This window comes from Ranitomeya variabilis, chromosome 2, assembly GCF_051348905.1.
Source record: "Ranitomeya variabilis isolate aRanVar5 chromosome 2, aRanVar5.hap1, whole genome shotgun sequence".
Classification (NCBI taxonomy): Eukaryota; Metazoa; Chordata; class Amphibia; order Anura; family Dendrobatidae; genus Ranitomeya; species Ranitomeya variabilis.
The window spans coordinates 536,449,768-536,472,920 of record NC_135233.1 but is presented as its reverse complement, the minus strand read 5'-3'; the positions used below and the strand labels follow the sequence as shown (position 1 = coordinate 536,472,920).

The 23,153-nt window shown below is 45.4% G+C and overlaps 1 protein-coding gene across 3 annotated transcripts in view; it reads right to left on the bottom strand.

Annotated features, from left to right (window-relative positions):
- Positions 1–23,153, bottom strand: part of SPON1 (spondin 1) — a 1,148,287-nt gene that overhangs the window by 244,155 nt on the left and 880,979 nt on the right. For all 3 annotated transcript variants that reach the window (XM_077288119.1, XM_077288120.1, XM_077288121.1), the window contains one exon: positions 17,527–17,697. In XM_077288119.1, coding sequence (XP_077144234.1) covers positions 17,527–17,697 — 171 coding nt within the window. The remainder of the gene's footprint in view (positions 1–17,526; positions 17,698–23,153) is intronic.

Sequence of the window (23,153 nt, the reverse complement as noted above, 5' to 3'; positions counted from 1 at the left end):
TTTTCTGGCCTTGGGGTTGCTTTATGAGGAACCTCATTTAGAGCTTCAGGCGGAAAAAGCCTTGATGTCCCTGTCTCAGGGGCAAGATGAAGTTGAAATATACTGTCAAAAATTCCGTAAATGGTCTGTGCTTACTCAGTGGAATGAGTGCGCCCTGGCGGCGAATTTCAGAGAGGGTCTCTCTGATGCCATTAAGGACGTTATGGTGGGGTTCCCTGTGCCTGCGGGTCTGAATGAGTCCATGACAATGGCTATTCAGATCGATAGACGTCTGCGGGAGCGCAAACCTGTGCACCATTTGGCGGTGTCTACTGAGAAGACGCCAGAGAATATGCAATGTGATAGAATTCTGTCCAGAAGCGAACGGCAGAATTTTAGACGAAAAAATGGGTTGTGCTTTTATTGTGGTGATTCAACTCATGTTATATCAGCATGCTCTAAGCGTACTAAGAAGCTTGATAAGTCAGTTTCAATTGGCACTTTTCAGTCTAAGTTTATTCTATCTGTGACCCTGATTTGTTCTTTATCATCTATTACCGCGGACGCCTATGTCGACTCTGGCGCCGCTTTGAGTCTTATGGATTGGTCCTTTGCCAAACGCTGTGGGTATGATTTAGAGCCTCTTGAAACTCCTATACCTCTGAAGGGGATTGACTCCACCCCATTGGCTAGTAATAAACCACAATACTGGACACAAGTAACTATGCGAATTAATCCGGATCATCAGGAGATTATTCGCTTTCTTGTGCTATATAATCTACATGATGTGTTGGTGCTTGGATTGCCATGGCTGCAATCTCATAACCCAGTCCTCGACTGGAAAGCTATGTCTGTGTTAAGCTGGGGATGTAAGGGGATGCATGGGGACGTACCTTTGGTTTCCATTTCATCATCTATTCCCTCTGAGATTCCTGAATTCTTGTCTGACTATCGTGACGTTTTTGAAGAACCTAAGCTTGGTTCATTACCTCCGCACCGGGAGTGCGATTGTGCCATAGATTTGATTCCGGGTAGTAAATACCCTAAGGGTCGTTTATTTAATCTGTCTGTGCCTGAACATGCTGCTATGCGAGAATATATAAAGGAGTCCTTGGAAAAGGGACATATTCGTCCTTCGTCATCTCCCTTAGGAGCCGGTTTTTTCTTTGTGTCTAAGAAAGATGGCTCTTTGAGGCCGTGTATTGATTATCGGCTTTTGAATAAAATCACGGTTAAATATCAATATCCGTTGCCACTGCTGACTGATTTGTTTGCTCGCATAAAGGGGGCCAAGTGGTTCTCTAAGATAGATCTCCGTGGGGCGTATAATTTGGTGCGAATTAAGCAGGGGGATGAGTGGAAAACCGCATTAAATACGCCCGAGGGCCACTTTGAGTATTTGGTGATGCCTTTTGGCCTTTCAAATGCCCCTTCAGTCTTTCAGTCCTTTATGCATGACATTTTCCGTGATTATTTGGATAAATGTATGATTGTGTATCTGGATGATATTCTGATTTTTTCGGATGACTGGGACTCTCATGTCCAGCAGGTCAGGAGGGTTTTTCAGGTTTTGCGGTCTAATTCCTTGTGTGTGAAGGGTTCTAAGTGCGTTTTTGGGGTGCAAAAGATTTCCTTCTTGGGATACATTTTTTCCCCCTCTTCCATCGAGATGGATCCTGTCAAGGTTCAGGCTATTTGTGATTGGACGCAACCCTCTTCTCTTAAGAGTCTTCAGAAATTTTTGGGCTTTGCTAACTTTTATCGTCGATTTATTGCTGGTTTTTCTGATGTTGTTAAACCATTGACTGATTTGACTAAGAAGGGTGCTGATGTTGCTGATTGGTCCCCTGCTGCTGTGGAGGCCTTTCGGGAGCTTAAGCGCCGCTTTTCTTCCGCCCCTGTGTTGCGTCAGCCTGATGTTGCTCTTCCTTTTCAGGTTGAGGTCGACGCTTCTGAAATCGGAACTGGGGCGGTTTTGTCGCAGATAAGTTCCGACTGCTCCGTGATGAAGCCTTGTGCTTTTTTTTCTCGTAAATTTTCGCCCGCCGAGCGGAATTATGATATTGGGAATCGGGAGCTTTTGGCCATGAAGTGGGCTTTTGAGGAGTGGCGTCATTGGCTTGAGGGGGCTAGACATCAGGTGGTGGTATTGACCGACCACACAAATTTAATTTATCTTGAGTCCGCCAGACGCCTGAATCCTAGACAGGCGCGCTGGTCGTTGTTTTTCTCTCGGTTTAATTTTGTGGTGTCGTACCTACCGGGTTCTAAGAATGTTAAGGCGGATGCCCTTTCTAGGAGTTTTGAGCCTGACTCCCCTGGTAATTCTGAACCTACAGGTATCCTTAAGGATGGAGTGATATTGTCTGCCGTTTCTCCAGACCTGCGGCGGGCCTTGCAGGAGTTTCAGGCGGATAGACCTGATCGTTGCCCACCTGGTAGACTGTTTGTTCCTGATGATTGGACCAGTAAAGTCATTTCTGAGGTTCATTCTTCTGCGTTGGCAGGTCATCCTGGAATCTTTGGTACCAGGGATTTGGTGGCAAGGTCCTTCTGGTGGCCTTCCCTGTCACGAGATGTACGAGGCTTTGTGCAGTCTTGTGACGTTTGTGCTCGGGCCAAGCCTTGTTGTTCTCGGGCTAGTGGATTGTTGTTGCCCTTGCCTATCCCAAAGAGGCCTTGGACGCACATCTCGATGGATTTTATTTCGGATCTTCCTGTTTCTCAGAAGATGTCTGTCATCTGGGTGGTGTGTGACCGTTTCTCTACGATGGTCCATTTGGTTCCCCTGCCTAAGTTGCCTTCTTCTTCCGAGTTGGTTCCTCTGTTTTTTCAAAATGTGGTTCATTTGCATGGTATTCCGGAGAATATCGTTTCTGACAGAGGAACCCAATTCGTGTCTAGATTTTGGCGGGCATTCTGTGCTAGGATGGGCATAGATTTGTCTTTCTCGTCTGCTTTCCATCCTCAGACTAATGGCCAGACCGAGCGGACAAATCAGACCTTGGAGACATATTTGAGGTGTTTTGTGTCTGCAGATCAGGATGATTGGGTTGCTTTTTTGCCTTTAGCGGAGTTTGCCCTCAATAATCGGGCCAGCTCTGCCACCTTGGTGTCTCCTTTTTTCTGTAATTCGGGGTTTCATCCTCGATTTTCCTCCGGTCAGGTGGAATCTTCGGATTGTCCTGGAGTGGATGCTGTGGTGGAGAGGTTGCATCAGATTTGGGGGCAGGTAGTGGACAATTTGAAGTTGTCCCAAGAGAAGACTCAGCTTTTTGCCAACCGCCGGCGTCGGGTTGGTCCTCGGCTTTGTGTCGGGGACTTGGTGTGGTTGTCTTCTCGTTTTGTCCCTATGAGGGTTTCTTCTCCTAAGTTTAAGCCTCGGTTCATCGGCCCGTACAAGATATTGGAGATTCTTAACCCTGTGTCCTTCCGTTTGGACCTCCCTGCATCTTTTTCTATTCATAATGTTTTTCATCGGTCATTATTGCGCAGGTATGAGGTACCGGTTGTGCCTTCCGTTGAGCCTCCTGCTCCGGTGTTGGTTGAGGGCGAGTTGGAGTACGTTGTGGAAAAAATCTTGGACTCCCGTGTTTCCAGACGGAAACTCCAGTATCTGGTCAAATGGAAGGGATACGGTCAGGAGGATAATTCTTGGGTGACTGCCTCTGATGTTCATGCCTCCGATCTGGTCCGTGCCTTTCATAGGGCTCATCCTGATCGCCCTGGTGGTTCTGGTGAGGGTTCGGTGCCCCCTCCTTGAGGGGGGGTACTGTTGTGAAATTGGATTTTGGGCTCCCCCGGTGGCCACTGGTGGAATTGAACTTGTGTGCATCATCCCCTCTGTTCACCTGTTCCCATCAGGATGTGGGAGTCGCTATTTAACCTTGCTCCTCTGTCATTTCCATGCCGGTCAACATTGTAATCAGAAGCCTTTCTGTGCATGTTCCTGCTTCTAGACAACTCCCAGCTAAGTCGGACTTTTGTCTTTGTTTGTTTTTTGCATTTTGTTCCAGTTCACAGCTGCAGTTTTGTTTCTGTGTCTGGAAAGCTCTTGTGATCTGAAATTGCCACTCTGATGTTATGAGTTAATACTAGAGTCTTAAAGTAATTTCAGGATGGTGTTTTGATAGGGTTTTCAGCTGACCATGAAAGTGCCCTTTCTGTCTTCCTGCTATCTAGTAAGCGGACCTTGATTTTGCTAAACCTATTTTCATACTACGTTTGTCATTTTCATCTAAAATCACCGCCAATATATGTGGGGGCCTCTGTCTGCCTTTCGGGGAAATTTCTCTAGAGGTGAGCCAGGACTGTATTTTCCTCTGCCAGGATTAGTTAGTCCTCCGGCTGGCGCTGAGCGTCTAGGGATAAAACGTAGGCACGCTACCCGGCTACTGTTAGTTGTGCGGCAGGTTTAGTTCATGGTCAGTTTTAGTTTCCATCCTTCCAAGAGCTTGTTCTTATGTATGCTGGGCTATGTTCTCTTGCCATTGAGAACCATAACAGGAGGGGATGATTAATGAACGACTTTAACTCATCAACACACACACAATTTCAAGAGTACCCTAGCGCATGGCCGATCAGCCATGCAAACCTTTTATAGCGGCAGTGCTGCAAGACCTTCCAGATGGACCAATAGGAGCCGCAACAGGACCTGAGCATGTGACCCCCGACCTCCAATGGGAGGTCATCCCGTGGGCATGCTCAGTAAGGGAAAAGCAGGACTTAGACCCAGAAAGACCTGCTTGCTGCTGAATATTGCTGGTTACAAGGACAGAGCCTAGAAGGGCAGTAGTAACCAGTCGTCCAGTATCAGCCTGAGCTAGACGCTGGGACTGACATCTCCGCTGAGCAGACTCCACTGCAGCTGGAGAAGAATGGGAGATTGCAGCGGAGATGGTTTGAGATTCCCCCTTTGCAGAGGCGGGAACTCAACACCTAACACGGGGTCTCCATCCTTACCTCGATTTCCGTGAACTAAACAAAATTACTGTTAGGAATACTTACCCACTTTCACTCATCCCTGATCTATATAATCAGCTTACTGGGGCTAAATGGTTTTCTAAACTTGACCTTAGAGTAGCATATAATCTGATACGGATTCGGGAAGGTGATGAATGGAAAACTGCATTTTTAACATCTGATGATTTATGCGAGAACCTGGGCATGCCTTTTGGTTTAACCAATGCACCTGCGGTCTTTCAGAACTTTATGAATGACATTTTTTCTGATATCATTGGAAAGTTTATTGTTGTATACCTTGATGACATTCTAATTTTTTCATCTGATTTGGATTCGCACTATAAGCATGTTGGTTATGCTTTACAGAGACACAGCGAAAATTCTTTGTTTACCAAATTAGAAAAATGTACTTTCTCTGTTCAGGAAATATCATTTCTGGGGTTCATCGTATCTGCTGAAGGGTTTAAGATGGATCCTGGGAAGGTTGCAAGCTATAATTGATTGGGTTCAACCTCACAACCTTAAAGCACTACAGCATTTTTTAGGATTCACCAGTTATTATAGAAAATGTATTAGGGGTTTTTCACAGATTGTAAAATCTCTTACCGATCTCACATGTAAGGGGGCAAATCTAAAGGTTTGGTTGCCAGATGCCATTGAAGCCTTTAATAGATTTAAAGAGTGCTTCATGTCTGTTCCAGTTTTGATTCAACCTGATCTTCAGAAACCATTTATCGTTGAGGTGGATGCCTCAGAGGTTGGGGTGGGGGCTGTTTTGTCTCAAGGTCCTAAAACCCTGACAAACTTAAGGTCATGCACATTTATTTCAAGGAAATTTTCACCAGCTGAGAGAAATTATGAAGTTGGGAATCGTGAACTGCTTGCTGTCAAGTTAGCTTTTGAGAAACGGCGGCATTTTTTGGAGGTAGCTATTGTTAGGACTGGCAGAAAGCACCAAATTATATTTAGAGAGGATATGAGGTGCGTTCACTGTCCGGGGTCCACCGTGCAGAAAGGACACCTGCTGCTCGGTAATGGCGACTAGATGGCGGTATAATGTGAATACACACACGGGTTAGCTTTACCCAGTGTCACGATTCACACCGTGACTGTCACCAATTGTCACGATCCCTTAGCCGTGGCCCGCAGTTTGTCACGAAAATCCACAAGGATTCCTGACCACTGCCACCATTAGGTCACGGATTGGGGTGACTTTAGACCAGCAGACGGCTATCCCATGTGCAGGGGGGCTTATCCTCGTTATCCCTCCACTGTCACAATGTGATAAAAAAAAAAAAAAAAAAAAAAAAAAGGTTATTGACCTCTTAGTCTACAGCAGGGGCTTATTTTAGTTATCCCACTGCTCTAAAATATACCATGAACTGCAGGGATTTGTGTATCCCGCTTACAGTTCTACTTAAACCTTGCAGCTCTCTGGCACCCCCCTTACTCTCAGGTCAGATTAGGTACTGCACCTAGGGTAATTAGTCGCCAGAAAGGCTGCCTGCTATGTACTGGCTATTGGGCGCGCTGCAGCGACGCGATAACTACTCCCACTCAGGCAGGAACAATAATTATCAAGCCTCAGTCGCTACAGTGACCCCCAAAAGCCTGCACACGGTAAGCTGCCACCAGCTCCGATTAAACGGGTCCGGAGCTAACCCAAAACAGTAGCGTAATTCCCCTTCAAGAGACTTAGGGTACATTTTTAGAGCAGGGAGGAAGAACTGGCATGAAATAATATACCCCACAAGGAGTAGGCAGTGCTTTATAAAAATATTTTACAAAGATGTTACAAGTGAGACAATTGCAAATATGTACAAGGTAATTATGAAAATAAAAGGATTAAATGAAGAAAAGATAACACTCACATTTCTCAGATCATTGCATTGCAGGCAACCATACATCTCAGCTCATTGGACGTGCTGCTCAGGTCTGTCCAGGAAAAACTCACAACAACCCCCTGGAAGCCTGCCAGCAACTTTATAACCTACAGCCTGTGACCTCACAGAAAGGGCTGGCTTTTCCAATCCCTCCTACCTCTTCCTTTTTACTAACAGGGCATGAAATATATCTGATGCCCGTAACTTCCCTCCAGAACATGTCATAATCGTACCATACCCAGAATTCATCTCGTATTATCGCTGGCATTCTAGTGAGATCAAATATGTCCTATTTGGGATGTATATTTACAGAGAAATCCCTACTTCTTCACCTGATGGAGTTAAAAGCTCATGTTTAGAGTGATGGGTAGCCCCTTCGATGGAGATTACAAATATATGTTTTCGTGGTCTTAACTTAAACGATTTGCCTAATATCTTCCAAAAACAGAACAAAAGACTTTCATATTCTGGAAGGTTCTAATCTAGTTAAAGCTGGGCACTTTCCACCACAGGAAATACTGGTCGTAAATACCTTTCGTCAATAAAACTCTTCCCCCATGTACATTGACAAGGCAGCTCTTGGCTGAGTGAAAGGGAAGGGGGGTTTTTTAACCCACAGCTTGCTAGCAACAGAACTAAACTTATATGATATTTCATACCATATCCTGACACCTCCCCCTTTTAGCGTGCGCTACGGCGGCAGAACCTCTCGGTATGCCTCCATGCGCACCTCCGTGGCTTCACCCTGGCGGGACAGTCCATCTGCATTCCCATGCTCCCTGCCCGCTTTGTGTTCAATGGTGAAGTCAAATTGCTGAAGGGCAAGGCTCCAGCGTAGCAATCTGCCGTTAGTTCCACACATGGTGCTTAGCCAGCGCAGAGGGTTGTGGTCGGTCACCACCGTGAAGGTGCAACCGTACAAGTAGGGCTGCAAGCACTGCAGGGCCCAGACTATGGCCAGGCACTCCTTCTCGATGGTGGAGTAGGCCACTTCCCTCGGCAAAAGTTTCCGGCTCAGGTACCCTGCAGTGCCCAGGAAGGACATCACCTGTTTCTTGGTCCCAGGAGTGGGCCAGTTCACGATCGCGCCCACTTTCTCAGGCTCCGGTTTCAGGGTGCCTCCACCTACCCGGTGCCCCAGGTAGTGGACCTCCCTCATGCCCATCTGGCACTTTCCCGGCTTGATAGTCAGTCCTGCTCGGTGAATTCGCCCGAGCACCTCCTCGAGATGCTGCAGGTGTTCATCCCAGGAGGGACTGAAGATGGCAATGTCATCTAAGTACGCCACAGCGTACTTCTCCAGTCCCTGAAGCAGGAGATTGACCATCCGCTGGAAAGTGGCAGGGGCATTCTTCATGCCGAAGGGCATGACCGTGGACTCATACAGTCCAAAGGGTGTAATAAAGGCGGACTTCTCCTGCACCTTGGGGCTCAGGGTTATCTGCCAGTATCCGCAACTCAGATCCATTATTGTCAGGTATTTTGCGCCAGCTAACTTCTCAAGCAGCTCCTCGATGCGCGGCATTGGGTGCGCGTAAGAGGCTGAAATGGCGTTGAGCCCCCGGTAGTCCACGCAGAACCGGGTGGTCCGGTCCTTCTTTGGCACGAGAACTACAGGTGAGGCCCACGCGCTCTTTGAATGTCGAATCACCCCCAGCTGTAACATCTCATCGATCTCCTGGCGCATAATCTGCTGCACCTGGTCAGAGATTCGATAGGGTGTTCGCCGTAGTGGGGCGTGATTCCCGGTGTCCACCTCGTGGACCGCTAACTCAGTCCTTCCAGGCCGGTTGGAGAACACGACCCGGAAGGGTTCCAGTGTGGTTTGCAACTGCAACCGCTGTGGTTCATCTAGCGAGGCGCTTACCTCCACGTCCTCAATGGACCCACAGGCCTTGGCTTGGGCCAGCATGTCCAGGAGGGCGTCTTCCTCCCCGTCTTCGGGTGCGCTGCAGACCGGTAGGACGAAAGGTTCACGTTCGTGATGAGCCTTCATCATGTTGACATGAAAGGCCTTTCGCCTACCCCGAGTGTGGTCAAGCGTGACCACGTAGGTGACCGGGTTGAGCTGTTGGTGGACGACGTACGGGCCCTCCCAGGCTGCCTGAAGCTTATCCGTTGGTACGGGAACCAGCACCCACACCTTTTGACCTACGTGGTAGGTCCGCTCCCGGGTGTTCTGGTCGTACCAGTGCTTCTGATCAGCCTGAGCCTGCGTCATGTTGTCATGCACCAACTGCGTCAAGGTCTGCATCTTGTCACGGAAGCGCATGACATACTCCACTATGGACACTTCAGAAGGGTTCGGCTCCTCTTCCCAGGATTCTCTTACCAACCCAAGGGGTCCCCGGACTCGCCTGCCGTACAGGAGCTCGAAGGGGGAGAACCCCGTCGAGGCCTGCGGAACCTCTCGGTAAGCGAATAGCAGGTGTGGGAGGTACCGCTCCCAGTCGCGCCCTTGTGTCTCAACCAGCATGCATAGCATCTGTTTGAGGGTACCATTGAAGCGTTCACACAAGCCATTGGTCTGTGGGTGATACGCACTCGATACCAGGTGCTTCACCTGCATTCTCTTGCAGAGAGCCTCCATTAGGCGAGACATAAATTGGGTCCCTTGATCAGTAAGCATTTCTCTGGGAAATCCTACCCATGCAAAGATGGCCAACAGGGCATCCGCCACCTTATCTGCCCTAGTTAAAGACAGAGCTACTGCCTCTGGGTACCGGGTAGCGTAGTCTACCACAGTAAGAATAAATCGCTTTCCAGAGCTGCTGGGGACGGCCAGCGGGCCCACAAGGTCCACCGCAATCCTCTGGAAAGGCTCCTCAATCACTGGCAAAGGGATCAGGGGAGCCTTAAGAGCAGGCCCCGCCTTCCCCACTCTTTCACAGGTGACACAGGAGCGGCAGTAGTTTGAAACATCTGTCCCCATCTTAGGCCAATAGAAGTGTTGAGACAGCCGGGCCTTAGTTTTGCTGATCCCCAAGTGTCCAGCTAGCGGGATCTCATGGGCAATCCGTAACAACTCACCCCGGAATTGCTGCGGGACGACCAGCTGTCTTTCCCTCAACCACTCCTTTTGCGATTCTCCAGGTACTGTCTCCCGGTACAACCTTCCCTGTTCCCAGAACACCTTCTCCTTATCAGTCTCGGAGAATGGCGTCCCGGCGAGTTGTCTCAAACTCTCTAGGCTTGCATCTGTGTGCAGAGCGGCCTGAAACTCCTGGCTATGGGAAGCCAGAAGCGACGTCAGGGTCCCTTCCCCACGGGAGCCCTCTGGGACCTGCTCTGGGTCCACCTCTGGTTCAGTCATACTGATGACTGAGGAGGGTCCGGAAGGCAAACAGGTATCTGTGTTCCGGGCACTCTGACTGCGGGTGACAGCAGCTACGTAGGCTGTCTCCCCGGGGGTTTCTACAGACCCATCAGCCGATGCTGCTATGGGCTCTACCTCCCCATCCACCCCCATTACCTCAGGAGCATTGCTACTTATGGGCCAGTTACCTTCCTCGGTGGCACTGGTCAATTGCATGGCATCACCTTGCTCACGGTTCCCATGTATCTCCCCATTTCTTGTAGCACCGACACTTGCCCCTGCTAGTGGTTCCTCAGCCGTCTCACTCCGCAGAGCGACGTGGCTGAGCACTCCTGTACCTATGGACATATCAACTTTCACAGAAACATCATTATCAGATACAGTTGGCACAGGTACAACATTTCCACCATCAATCCTAGGGAAAAAATGGTTATCAGATGCAACATTACAAGATAAAGCATGGTCAGGTAACACATGCGATTTCCCATCATCATCATCAGGGTTAACTTTACCCTCATTAGTAGATTGGGGAGGGGTGTCAATGACGAAGTGTGCCACCAACCTCCCCAAATCAGTCCCCAACAAAACATCAGTGGGCAAATTATCAGACAGCCCCACTTCCTTCACCCCGCTCCCGGCACCCCAATCAATAAAAACCCGGGCCATCGGTAAGGGACAGCTGATGCCCCCAATCCCAGTGACAGTTAGGGTTTTCCCCGGAATGATTTCTTCAGGGGCCGCCAGTTCGGGTTGGATGAGAGTTCGTTCAGCCCCGGTGTCCTTGAGGCCTGTAACAACATGACCTCCCACAATGACGTGCTGTACGTTGTCACACCCCCTCCCAACCACACCACCCACCAAAAGAACTGCTGCATTCGGCCCTGGGGCCTTGGCTGGGGGGTTCTTCTGCTTGGTTGGACAGAAGGTACTGATATGACCAGTCTGCCTGCAGTGGTAACACTGGCGAAGTTCGGTGGTAGGTCTGGTGCTGTTGGCCACGGGGACAGGACCTCTGGTGTGTTGGCTGGCAGGGGTACTGGCGTTGGATGCAGGCTTACCCCCTCTCCAGCTGGAGGTGACTGGCTTCCGCACTTCCGATCTACGGTTGGCCTCATAGGCATCGGCAATCTGCGCTGCTTTTGTCACGTCTTTGGGTTCTCTGTCCATCACGAACTGTCGCACCTCAGCTGGGCAAAGATGGAAGAACTGGTCTTTGATCATCAGGCCTCGCAGCTGTGCAAAGGTGGTCACTGACAGTCCTTGGGTCCACTGGTCAAAGTGGGTCCCCAGTCCATGCACCACATCACTGTAACTGTCGTGTGGGCCACGTTGGAGGGTCCGAAACTTTTTACGGTACACCTCGGGTGTAAGCTGGTACTTGGCTATGAGGGCCTGCTTGATAGCCTCATAGTCACCATCTTGTTCTTGAGGGAGGGCAGCAAATGCCTCCAGAGCTTTTCCTCTCAGCCCTGGTGTCAGGTACCGTGCCCATTCTGGTGTAGGCAGCAGGTACTGCCTGCAGGCTTTCTCAAAGGCCCGCAGAAAAGTGTCCAAGTCCCCATCCTTTTCCATAACAGGAAAGTGGTCGGGCTGGGGCTTTGGTGTCTGAGCGCTGCTGGGCTCACGGCTCTGGGCAGTGGAAGGCGTCCCCCCCTGCCGGAGCATCTCCAGTTCATGTTCTCGCTGGGCTTGGCGCTCGGCTCGCTGGGCCTGGGCCTCTCGCTCGGCTCGCTGGGCCTCTCGCTCTGCTCTCTCTGCCTCTCGCTGGGCCTCTCGCTCGGCTTGCTCCTGGTATTGCTGGATCAGCTGCAGACCTCTCTAGGTCATCTGCGGAGCATTGTTGCAGAGCCAGCTGCAGGCGGAGGTCTGCGCTCCCCTGGTTGCCAGTAGGGCCCATATTCAGTGGTTGGACCTCTGCTGCAGCACCATGTTCGCTGGTGCTGGCATCTGCGGCCTCTGGGCTCTGTGAGTGGTCTAGAGCGGCTTCCCATTGCACCAGTTCAGCGACCATTTGAGTCTTGGTCTTGTTCTGGGGGTTCAGGCCATGGTACATGCATATCCCAGCAAGAGTGTCTTTCTTCTGCTGGGTGTACCAGGCTTCTCCTTTCACAGCCATGGTTGCCAAATAAAAGATAGAATAGAAAAACGAAGAGAAAGGGAGGGGATAATTACCAGTACACAATTGTCTCACAACTAATAAGCACTGAGTTCGTTCTCCCAAACTTATTTGCGCAGAGTTCTCGCAAGAACTTTCTGCAAGTTTTTAGTGAGAGGAATGATTGCTCAAACCAAATCACTAATGCTCTAATATCCCACCGCCTTGCCACCAATTGTCACGATTCACACCATGACTGTCACCAATTGTCACGATCCCTTAGCCGTGGCCCGCAGTTTGTCACGAAAATCCACAAGGATTCCTGACCACTGCCACCATTAGGTCACGGATTGGGGTGAATTTAGACCAGCAGACGGCTATCCCATGTGCAGGGGGGCTTATCCTCGTTATCCCTCCACTGTCACAATGTGATAAAAAAAAACACACCAGGTTATTGACCTCTTATTTTACAGCAGGGGCTTATTTTAGTTATCCCACTGCTCTAAAATATACCATGAACTGCAGGGATTTGTGTATCCCGCTTACAGTTCTACTTAAACCTTGCAGCTCTCTGGCGTCCCCCTTACTCTCAGGTCAGATTAGGTACTGCACCTAGGGTAATTAGTCGCCAGAAAGGCTGCCTGCTATGTACTGGCTATTGGGCGCGCTGCAGCGACGTGATAACTACTCCCACTCAGGCAGGAACAATAATTATCAAGCCGCAGTCGCTACAGTGACCACCAAAAGCCTGCACACGGTAAGCTGCCACCAGCTCCGATTAAACGGGTCCTGAGCTAACCCAAAACAGTAGCGTAATTCCCCTTCAAGAGACTTAGGGTACGTTTTTAGAGCAGGGAGGAATAACTGGCATGAAATAATATACCCCACAAGGAGTAGGCAGTGCTTTATAAAAATATTTTACAAAGATGTTACAAGTGAGACAATTGCAAATATGTACAAGGTAATTATGAAAATAAAAGGATTAAATGAAGAAAAGATAACACTCACATTTCTCAGATCATTGCATTGCAGGCAACCATACGTCCCAGCTCATTGGACGTGCTGCTCAGGTCTGTCCAGGAAAAACTCACAACAACCCCCTGGAAGCCTGCCAGCAACTTTATAACCTACAGCCTGTGACCTCACAGAAAGGGCTGGCTTTTCCAATCCCTCCTACCTCTTCCTTTTTACTAACAGGGCATGAAATATATCTGATGCCCGTAACTTCGCTCCAGAACATGTCATAATCGTACCATACCCAGCATTCATCTCGTATTATCACTGGCATTCTAGTGAGATCAAATATGTCCTATTTGGGATGTATATTTACAGAGAAATCCCTACTTCTTCACCTGATGGAGTTAAAAGCTCATGTTTAGAGTGATGGGTAGCTCCTTCGATGGAGATTACAAATATATGTTTTCGTGGTCTTAACTTAAACGATTTGCCTAATATCTTCCAAAAACAGAACAAAAGACTTTCATATTCTGGAAGGTTCTAATCTAGTTAAAGCTGGGCACTTTCCACCACAGGAAATACTGGTCGTAAATACCTTTTGTCAATAAAACTCTTCCCCCATGTACATTGACAAGGCAGCTCTTGGCTGAGTGAAAGGGGAGGGGGTTTTTTTAACCCACAGCTTGCTAGCAACAGAACTAAACTTATATGATATTTCATACCATATCGTGACACCCAGTATGAAGGAAGTGAATCTTGTTGAGTCACAGGGCCGCAATACCACACAGAGAGCACAAGTAAAGGGTCACAGAACTCTGTCCCAAGACACAGGGAAAGAGTACCTTTAGGCCTCTTACGCTTGACACCGTTACTGTGGTGTCAGGAGTAGAACTGAACTAATAATAATAATTTATGGCACAAGAGTGTGTACAACGCCGCTCTGGTGGACGCCACTAACCACCCTAACCAGGGCCCGGAAAGCACGCTATCCGCAAGGCGCCACACTGGCGGTCACTGCTGAGAGACGCCAAATTGTGTGCTGGATGTGCAGAATAGCACTGTCTGGCGCTAGATAGCTTCCACCATTCGTGAGCAGGCAGCAACTCTAGGGATGGGAATGATTCGGACCTTTCATCCATCAACAGGCATTCATCTACACACACAAGTAAATCAGTTTACACTAGAGCATGGCCGAGCACACGCGCTAAAGTGTGTCATAACCGGCCGGTGAATTGGATCCACTGCCTATTCCAGAAAGACGGCGGACTCATTTGTCCATGGATGTCATCACTAATTTGCCTTTGTCTAGTGGGAAGACTGTTATTTAGGTGGTGGTTGACCGGTTCAGTAAACAAGCTCACTTTGTTCCGTTATCAGGGTTACCTAATGCAGAGACACTTTCCAGGTTATTCATCAATCATGTGGTGAGGCTGCATATCACTTTCCTCTGTGTACCATCCTGAAACCAACAGTCAGACGAAGAGGACAAATTAGTCTTTGGAGCAAATTCTAAGGTGTTTTGTTACGACTCAGCAGGAGGACTGGTCCTCATTCTTACCTCTTGCTTAATTTGCCTTTAATAGGCGGGTTAACCAGTCTATTGGAACCTCGACGTTTTTTGAAATTATGGTTTTCATACTCATTTTGGTGAATTCTCGAGGATGAGTTCTGATTGTCCGAGAGTGGAGGTTGCTATACAAAAACTGGAGGATGTCTGGAGGGAGGTTCAGAGGAATATTGAGGTAGCCCAGAGTCGCCAGAAATGGAAGGCCAATAGGAAACCTTCATGGGTCCCATATTCAGGGTTGGTGATAAGGACTGGCTTTAATCCAAAAATATTAAATTCAAAGTGCCATCAGCCAAGTTGGGTCCTAAGTTTATTGGTCCATATGAGATTTTAGAGGATGTTAACCCGGTGGCTTTCAGATTAAAACTCCCTCCATTTTTTTGCATTCCAAATGTATTTCATAAATCACTATTGAAAGAGTTTAGCTCTTCCTTTTGGCCTCCTTCATCTCCACCAGATTCTGTCAATGACAGTTTTGAGTTTGAGGTTCAAATCATTGTTGATTCCTGAAAAGTCCAAAGTCCCCTCCAGTACCTAATTCATTGGAGAGGATATGGATCGAAAGAGAGATCTTGGGTCCCTGCTCGAGCTGTCAATGCTGATCCTCTGGTCAGGACCTTACATTGCAGGTTTCCTGGGAAACCTGGGGGTCTGGTGCCCCCCCTTCCCTAGAAGAGGGGGTACTGTCATGATTCATCTGCTCAGTGAATGATTGCTATGCTGTTCTATGGAGACTTTCTTGCTGAGCTGTCTGTCTTGATTGACAGTTTTGTTGTCCCATACTGGGATGGGCTTGCTGGGCTGGTAGTGTCTTGACTGACAGATTAGCACTCCAATCTGTGCCTGGGGTGTGTGGGACTTTCAGCAGGTGTTCAGTGTTCTGGTAATTGCATGGCTTCTTAGCTGAGCTGTCTGCCTCTGATCCCTGCCAGATTCTGTTGATCTGAGTTCTGATCATCTGCTGCCTGACCCTTTGGACCGTGTTCTGACTATCCATCTGTCTTGTCCTTCGGCTTTTGATCCATTATCTCTGGTTATTGATTCTGGACTATGACCTGACTTACACCTTCATCTTTTCCGTTGGTTATTTACGTACTCTTTCAGTATTGACCCCCGAAAACATCAGACTCTTCTGCCTCATGGCTTGTCAGAAGCGTCACAATTTGGTCATTACCAAAAGTTCATCTCAATATTTTGTTATTTGTCCTTTGTTGGCAAAGACAGAGGTCAAACATTTTCTGTAAGTCTTCACAAGGCTGGCACACACTGTTGGTGGTAAGTTGGCCCATGCAGATCTCATCTAGAGCAGTGATGTTTTGGGCCTGTCACTGGCAACACAGACTTTCTAATGCCTCCAAAGGTTTTTTATGGGGTTGAGATCTGGAGACTGGCTAGGCCACTCCAGGACCTTCAATGCTTCTTACAAAGCCACTCCTTTGTTGCCCTGGCGGTGTGCTTGGGATCATTATCATGTTGAAAGACCCATCCACGTTTCATCTTCAAAGCCTTTGCTGATGGAAGGAGGTTTCATTCTTTCATGTACACGGATCAGTCTTCCTGGTCACTTTGCAGAGAAACAGCCCCAACACATTATGTTGCCACCACCATGCTTCACAGTAGGTATGGTGTCCTTTGGATGCAACTCAGCATTCTGTCTCCTCCAAACACAACAAGTTTTGTTTCTACCAAACAGTTTTACTTTGGTTTCATCAGACCATACGACATTCTCCCAATACTCTTCTGGATAATCCAAATGCTCTCTAGCAAACTTCAGACGGGCCCGGACTTGTACTGTCTTAAGCAGGGGGACACGTCTGGCATTGCAGGATCTGAGTCCCTGGTGGCATAGTGTGTTACTGATAGTAGCCTTTCTTACGGTTGACCCCACGGGGTGAGATCTTGCGTGGAGCCCCAGATTGAGGGAGATTATAAGTGGTCTTGTAAGTTTTCCATTTTCTTATTATTGCTCCCACAGTTGATTTCATCATAACAAGCCGCTTGCCTATTGCAGATTGAGTCTTCCAAGCGTGGTGCAGGGCTACAATTTTGTTTCTGGTGTCCTTCAACAGCTCATTGGTCTTTACCATAGTTAAATTTGGAGTGTGACTGTTTGAGGATGTGGACAGGTGTCTTTTATACTGATAACAAGTTCAAACAGGTGCCATTACTACAGGTAATGAGTGGAGGACAGAGGAGCCTCTTAAAGAATAAGTTACATGCCTGTGAGAGCCAGAAATCTTGCATTTTTTAGGTAACCAAATACTTACTTTCCACCATAATTTGCAAAATAAATCTTGCCAAATCAGACAAAATGATTTTCTGAATTTGTTTTCTCATTTTGACTCTCATAGTTGTGGTCTACCTATGATGTAAGTTACATGCCTCTCATCTTTTTAAGTGGGGGAACTTGCACAATTGGTGGCTGAATAAATACTTTTTTACCCACTGTATGTGTAACAACAGGCTTTTTGACTGTTTCAAATAGCAATCAGCAGAATTATGAAAGTAGCTCTGGATTGTAATGCATGTGTAAACAAGGAACAGTGCACATCTTTTAGTGTAGAACATATCTATGCAGAAAATTAAAAAGTATGGTGAAGGTAAACATTTTCATTGGGATAAGTCACAATGGCATACAATTAGTTTCTCCTCATAGATTCGTTGATTATCATTCAAACCTGAATTTTTCGTGAAATTGATTTATAAAGAGATTTCTAAAACAGAAATAAAAACTTTAGGACAGCAAATAAATGAAAGTTTGACTTACCACATTCCTCATTGACTATACATTTCTCTGTCTCTTCTGTTGGGATTTTACACATAGATCCATCTTCTGGAAATTGCTTTACATATCGTTCCCTTGATCTCATTCCCATTCCACAGGTAACACTACAAGGGGACCACATGATCCACTCTGACATCGTACATGTGGACGCATCTGAAAGAAAGAAAAAAGAAACTGAAGAGCAGTGGCTATAACCCTCTGTAGTAATCAAATGACAGCTCCTGTCAGGTGCTGTATGGATCGCAAACCATCAATATTGAAAGTCAAAACTATTAGATGTTGGATTCCAATTTAAAACCTTTAGCTAGGCCCCAGAAATTATCAGGTTTAATTTATAGTTCTGATTTAATCATATGAAGTAAAACAATTTTTGTGGAGTCACCATAGGATATGCTGTCTGATTGAGACCAAAACCACTGCAATCGTAATCTGAGGTGTCCTGTGCATGTATTTATATCTAAAGAATATCAAGCTAAAAAGACCTAAAAGTTCAGCAATATTAGAAAACATGGCTGATTTCTTACAAAAACAGCCTGTTCATATGTTGTGTCAGAGATTGTTGGTTAGTTCCAATGTGAATTTGTGTTAGTTGCAATATCAAGGGCAATTTGTGAATATGAGTGTTTTGGAACACATATTCCTATTTTTCTTATCATGTTCACGTCCTAACTCAAAACTATAAACAATGCTGAAGATCAGACCAAACAATATCTAAAGTCCTTCCACTTCGCCTCACTGAAGTCCCTCATGTACTTTATACAGCTGTCACTTCAACAATAATTTTTCATATGCATTAGTCGCCAACTATCTGGTCCACCTCTCTGACACAGAGTAGCGCTCGCTCTGCTAATCACTACTGTGTTCTCAATCCAAGAGTCGCCAACAAACATTTCTGACAGTGGCTTGTCTTCAAGAAAACAAAAGGATTGGTAGTCCAAAATCGGACATATCAGATCCTTATTGTCCTCATTTGACAGATAACATTTTTAAATTCTTTGGTGCTCCACACTGAAGACAAGAAAACAAAGGTCAACAATGGAGCACTGGAGCAATGGTGCTGGACTGGAATAGCCCTGGAAAACACCTTTAATAGCAAAAATGTTTTGACAGATTCATCATAGAAAAGAACTTGCAATCACAAATGAGTCATTACATACGACAATAAGGTAGTTTATATTTTACTTAGATAATAGCTAAAATAATACAACTTTTTAAAAACTTAGACCATAGTCTGTAAATTATGAGGTTTATGGCACCAACTTTGTTCAGTTTGTTTGGGAAACCATGGAGCTTGTGCAGAAACAAAAAGAAGAAACCTCATTCACAATCAAAAATGAAGGGCCAGGATATGAGAAATATGTTTTCGACCAATGACATGTTTATATATCTTTCAATATATGATATGATGTCTAAAAAAACCTTCACCATAATATAATGGCATTAAACGTAGCACTAAAATGGTTGAAGATGCCCCACAAAACAGTTTGTTGTCTCAAGGGTCATCAAGACTTTAAATAAACCTAAAGGGGTTGGCCAGGACAATTTTATTTGAAAAAAGATTGTATGTGTAAATGATTAACTAAACTCACACTCTCCACGACAAATTTTCTAGGTTTGCCACTGCTTTTGTCTTTGTTCACAGTAACATAGTTAGCAATGCCGAAAAAAGACATTTGTCCATCCAGTTCAGCCTATATTCCGTCAGAATAAATCCCCAGATCTACATCCTTCTAAAGAACCTAATAACTGTAAGATACAATATTGTTATGCTCCAGGAAGACATCCAGGCCTCTCTTGAACCCCTCAACAGAGATCGCCATCACCACCTCCTCAGGCAAGGAATTCCAGATTCTCATTTCCCTAACAGTAAAGAATCCTCTTCTATGTTGGTGGAAAAACCTTCTCTCCTCCAGACGCAGAGTATGCCACCTTTTGACCATCACATTCCTTGGTATAAACAGATCCTCGGAGAGACATTTGTATTGTCCCCTTATGTTATTGGATCGCCCCTCAGTCATCTTTTTTCTAGACTAAATAATCCTAATTTTGCTAATCTCTCTGGGTATTGTAGTTCCCCCATCCCCTTTATTAATTTTGTTGCCCTCCTTTGTACTCGCTCTAGTTCCATTATATCCTTCCTGAGCACTGGTGCCCAAAACTGTACACAGCACTCCATGTGCGGTCTAACCAGGGACTTGTACAGAGGCAGTATGATGCTCTCATCATGTGTATCCAGACCTCTTTTTATGCACCCCATGATCCTGTTTGCCTTGGCAGCCGCTACCTGGCACTGGCTGCTCCCGGTAAGTTTATCATTAACTAGGATCCCCAAGTCCTTCTCCAAATCAGGTTTACCCAGTGGTTTCCCATCCAATGTGTAATGGTGATATTGATTGATGTGCATAACCTTACATATATCATTGTTAAACCGCATCTGCAACCTTTCGGCCCAAGTTTCCAACTTACTCAGATCCACAGGCTAAATTGCTTACATAATGACAAAAGCATACATGACTGCTGCAGCTCTGAGGCTCTACAGATATAGATGGTAGTATATGATAAGTCTATGCATGGCTTCAGCTGTACAGTGTCCATTTTAGGACATCATCATATATCAAAGTCAAAGATTAGAAATACTCTGCACGATACCTGATTCTGATAACTGAGTCTGATACCTGAGTCTGAAACTTGAGTCTGAAACATGAGTCTGATACATGATTTTGATACATGATACATTCAAACATAGGAATACAAATGTTTTTCAAATACCAGCAATACAGTACTTGAACTGTTCATCTCACAAGCAAAGAAAAAGGATCATTTCACTCTATTTGAGCTAATGGCTGAGTGGTAAAGCTCCTAGCTTATGGAATAGAAAGCTTGAGTTCAAGCCTAGTGAAAGTAAACTTTTTTTTTTTAACTTATGCTGCCTGGCACACAAACTCCAGAGATTTTTCACTTTGATAAGTGAACAAAGTCACATGTCACATATCAGAATACAAATCAAAATGAATTTTACACTCACTTATAGTTTGCAAAGAAGATTTCATAGCCAAAGACAATCAGTACTTGTTATTATTTCAGCTTGTGGTACAATGGTAAGGCTGCTGTCTCTAGAGTGGAGTTTTTTTCTGGGTTCAAATCACATATTTGAATTTTTGTAAAAAAATTTGCTGGTTACCACACACTCAAATCATGTTTCACTTTTACTATCTAACATTCTTATTATCCTCCTGACTTCTAATAAAATAATCCATAGCCTAAGGGTAAATCATCTGCATCACCCATAGTTTTGGTTTAAAGGGAACCTTGTCACCCCCAAAATGGAAGTTGAGCTAGGCCCACCGGCATCAGGGGCTTATCTACAGCATTCTGTAATGCTGACCCTAAGGTGATGCAGTAAGTATGGTAAATTAAGATTAATAAAGGAGCATGTTTCATTATTTCAAATAAAGGACTTTATTCTGGCTGTGTGTTTATTTACCACATAATTATAGGATTATTAATGGATAGGTGTCTTATTGATGCTTCCCCATTATTAAGCCGTGGGCTTAATGTCACATCAACCCCACAAATATTACACCAATTGCCACCGCTACAGGGCAAGTGGGAACAGTGAGGCTAAGTGACAGAATTGGCACATCTATAAGATGCACCATTTGAGGCAGCTGAGAGCTGATGTTTTTAGCCTGGGGGGTGCCAATATACATGGCCCCTTCCCAGGCTATTAATATCAGCCCACAGCTGTCTGTCTAGCCTTTGCTGGCTCGATTTTATAGGGGGACCCATGCCAATTTTTTTCTGGGGTTCCCCTGTAAGCTAGCCAGTAAAGGCTAAGCAAAAATCTGTGAGCTGATATTAATAGCCTGGGAACCATTATGGCTATTGGCTCCTTCCCAGAATATTAACATCAGCTCTCAGCCATCAGCTTTCCCTCTGCTTGTTATATAAATTACATGGGAGCCCACACAATTTTTCAAAAACATTTTTTTGAAAAATAAACAGGCACTGTGTTTCAAGCAATTTCGTGTATGTCTGTGTCTTTTATTTAACTATTTATGTACCATTTTATTAATGAGGGTATCTGGCTGAAACATATATATATATATATATATATATATATATATATATATATATATATATATATATATATATATATATATATATATATATACACACTCTACCGTACATGCCACTTTTGGGCCACCAGCCTACAACTATGGACAAACCATGCCACTCTAGGGCTAAGCCTACAATTTATGGGCAGGTAGAGCTGATTACAACCACCTGCAAGGTCAACGGGAGGAGTGCAATATCAGCCTGGAGGCAGGCAGCATCCAGTGACTTAATAGAGAAAAAAAAAGTGGCATGTACGGTAGAGTAGGCCCCATCAGAGGGAGATCACCTTGCCGTGGTTGATGGGCACACATGAATTGGCCAATTTATGCGCTAATAATGTTCATTTCATCTATTACTGTAAGTTTTATGAAAAAAATTTTTTTTTGAAAAAATTTGTGAAAAAAATATTTTTGAGAAGTATAATCCATATTAAATATTTGTCTGTTTTTTCACATGGCCTAGATTCATGCACATGTGCTGCTGTGTTTTTTTTAATCTATATGATGCAGTTTTGCAGTGTGCACTTGTTCACATTTGGAGTGCTGGTTGGTTTTTTGTTTCTCTATTTAGTCACTGGATGCTGGCTGCATCCAGGCTGATCTTGCACTCCTCCCATTGACCTTGCAGGTGGCCGTAATCAGCTCTGCCTGCCCATAAATTGTAGGATTAGCCCTAGAGTGACATGGTTTGTTCATAGTTGTAGGCTAGTGGCCCAAAAGTGGCATGTACGGTAAAGTAGGACCCATCATAAGGAGATCATTTTGCCGTGGATGATGGGCACACATGAATTGGCCAATTTATGCGCTAATAATCTTCATTTCATCTATTACTGTAAGTTTTCTGAAAAAAAAATGTGAAAAATTTGTGAAAAAATATTTTTGAGACGTATAATCCATATTGAATATTTGTCTGTGTTTTCACACGGCCTTAGATTCATGCACATGTGCTGCTGTGTTCTTTTTTATCTATTTGATGCAGTTTTGCAGCATGCACATGTTCACATTAGGAGTGCTGATATATATATATATATATATATATATATATATATATATATATATATATATATATATATATATATATATATATATATATATATATACACAGTACAGACCAACGTTTGGACACACTTTCTCATTTAAATATTTTTCTGTATTTTCATGAGTATGAAAATTGTACATTCACACTGAAGGCATCAAAACTGTGAATAATAATAATAATCTTTATATAGCGCTAATATATTCTGCAGTGCTTTACAGATGTTATCATCGCTGTCCCCAATGGGGCTCACAATCTAAATTCCCTATCAGTATGTCTTTGGAATGTGGGAGGAAACCGGAGAACCCGGAGGAAACCCACGCAAACACGGAGAGAACATACAAACTCTTTACAGATGTTGTCCAAGGTGGGATTAGAACCCAGGACTCCAGCGCTGCTGTGCTAACCATTAAGCCACCGTGCTGCCCATATGAATTAACACATGTAGAATTATA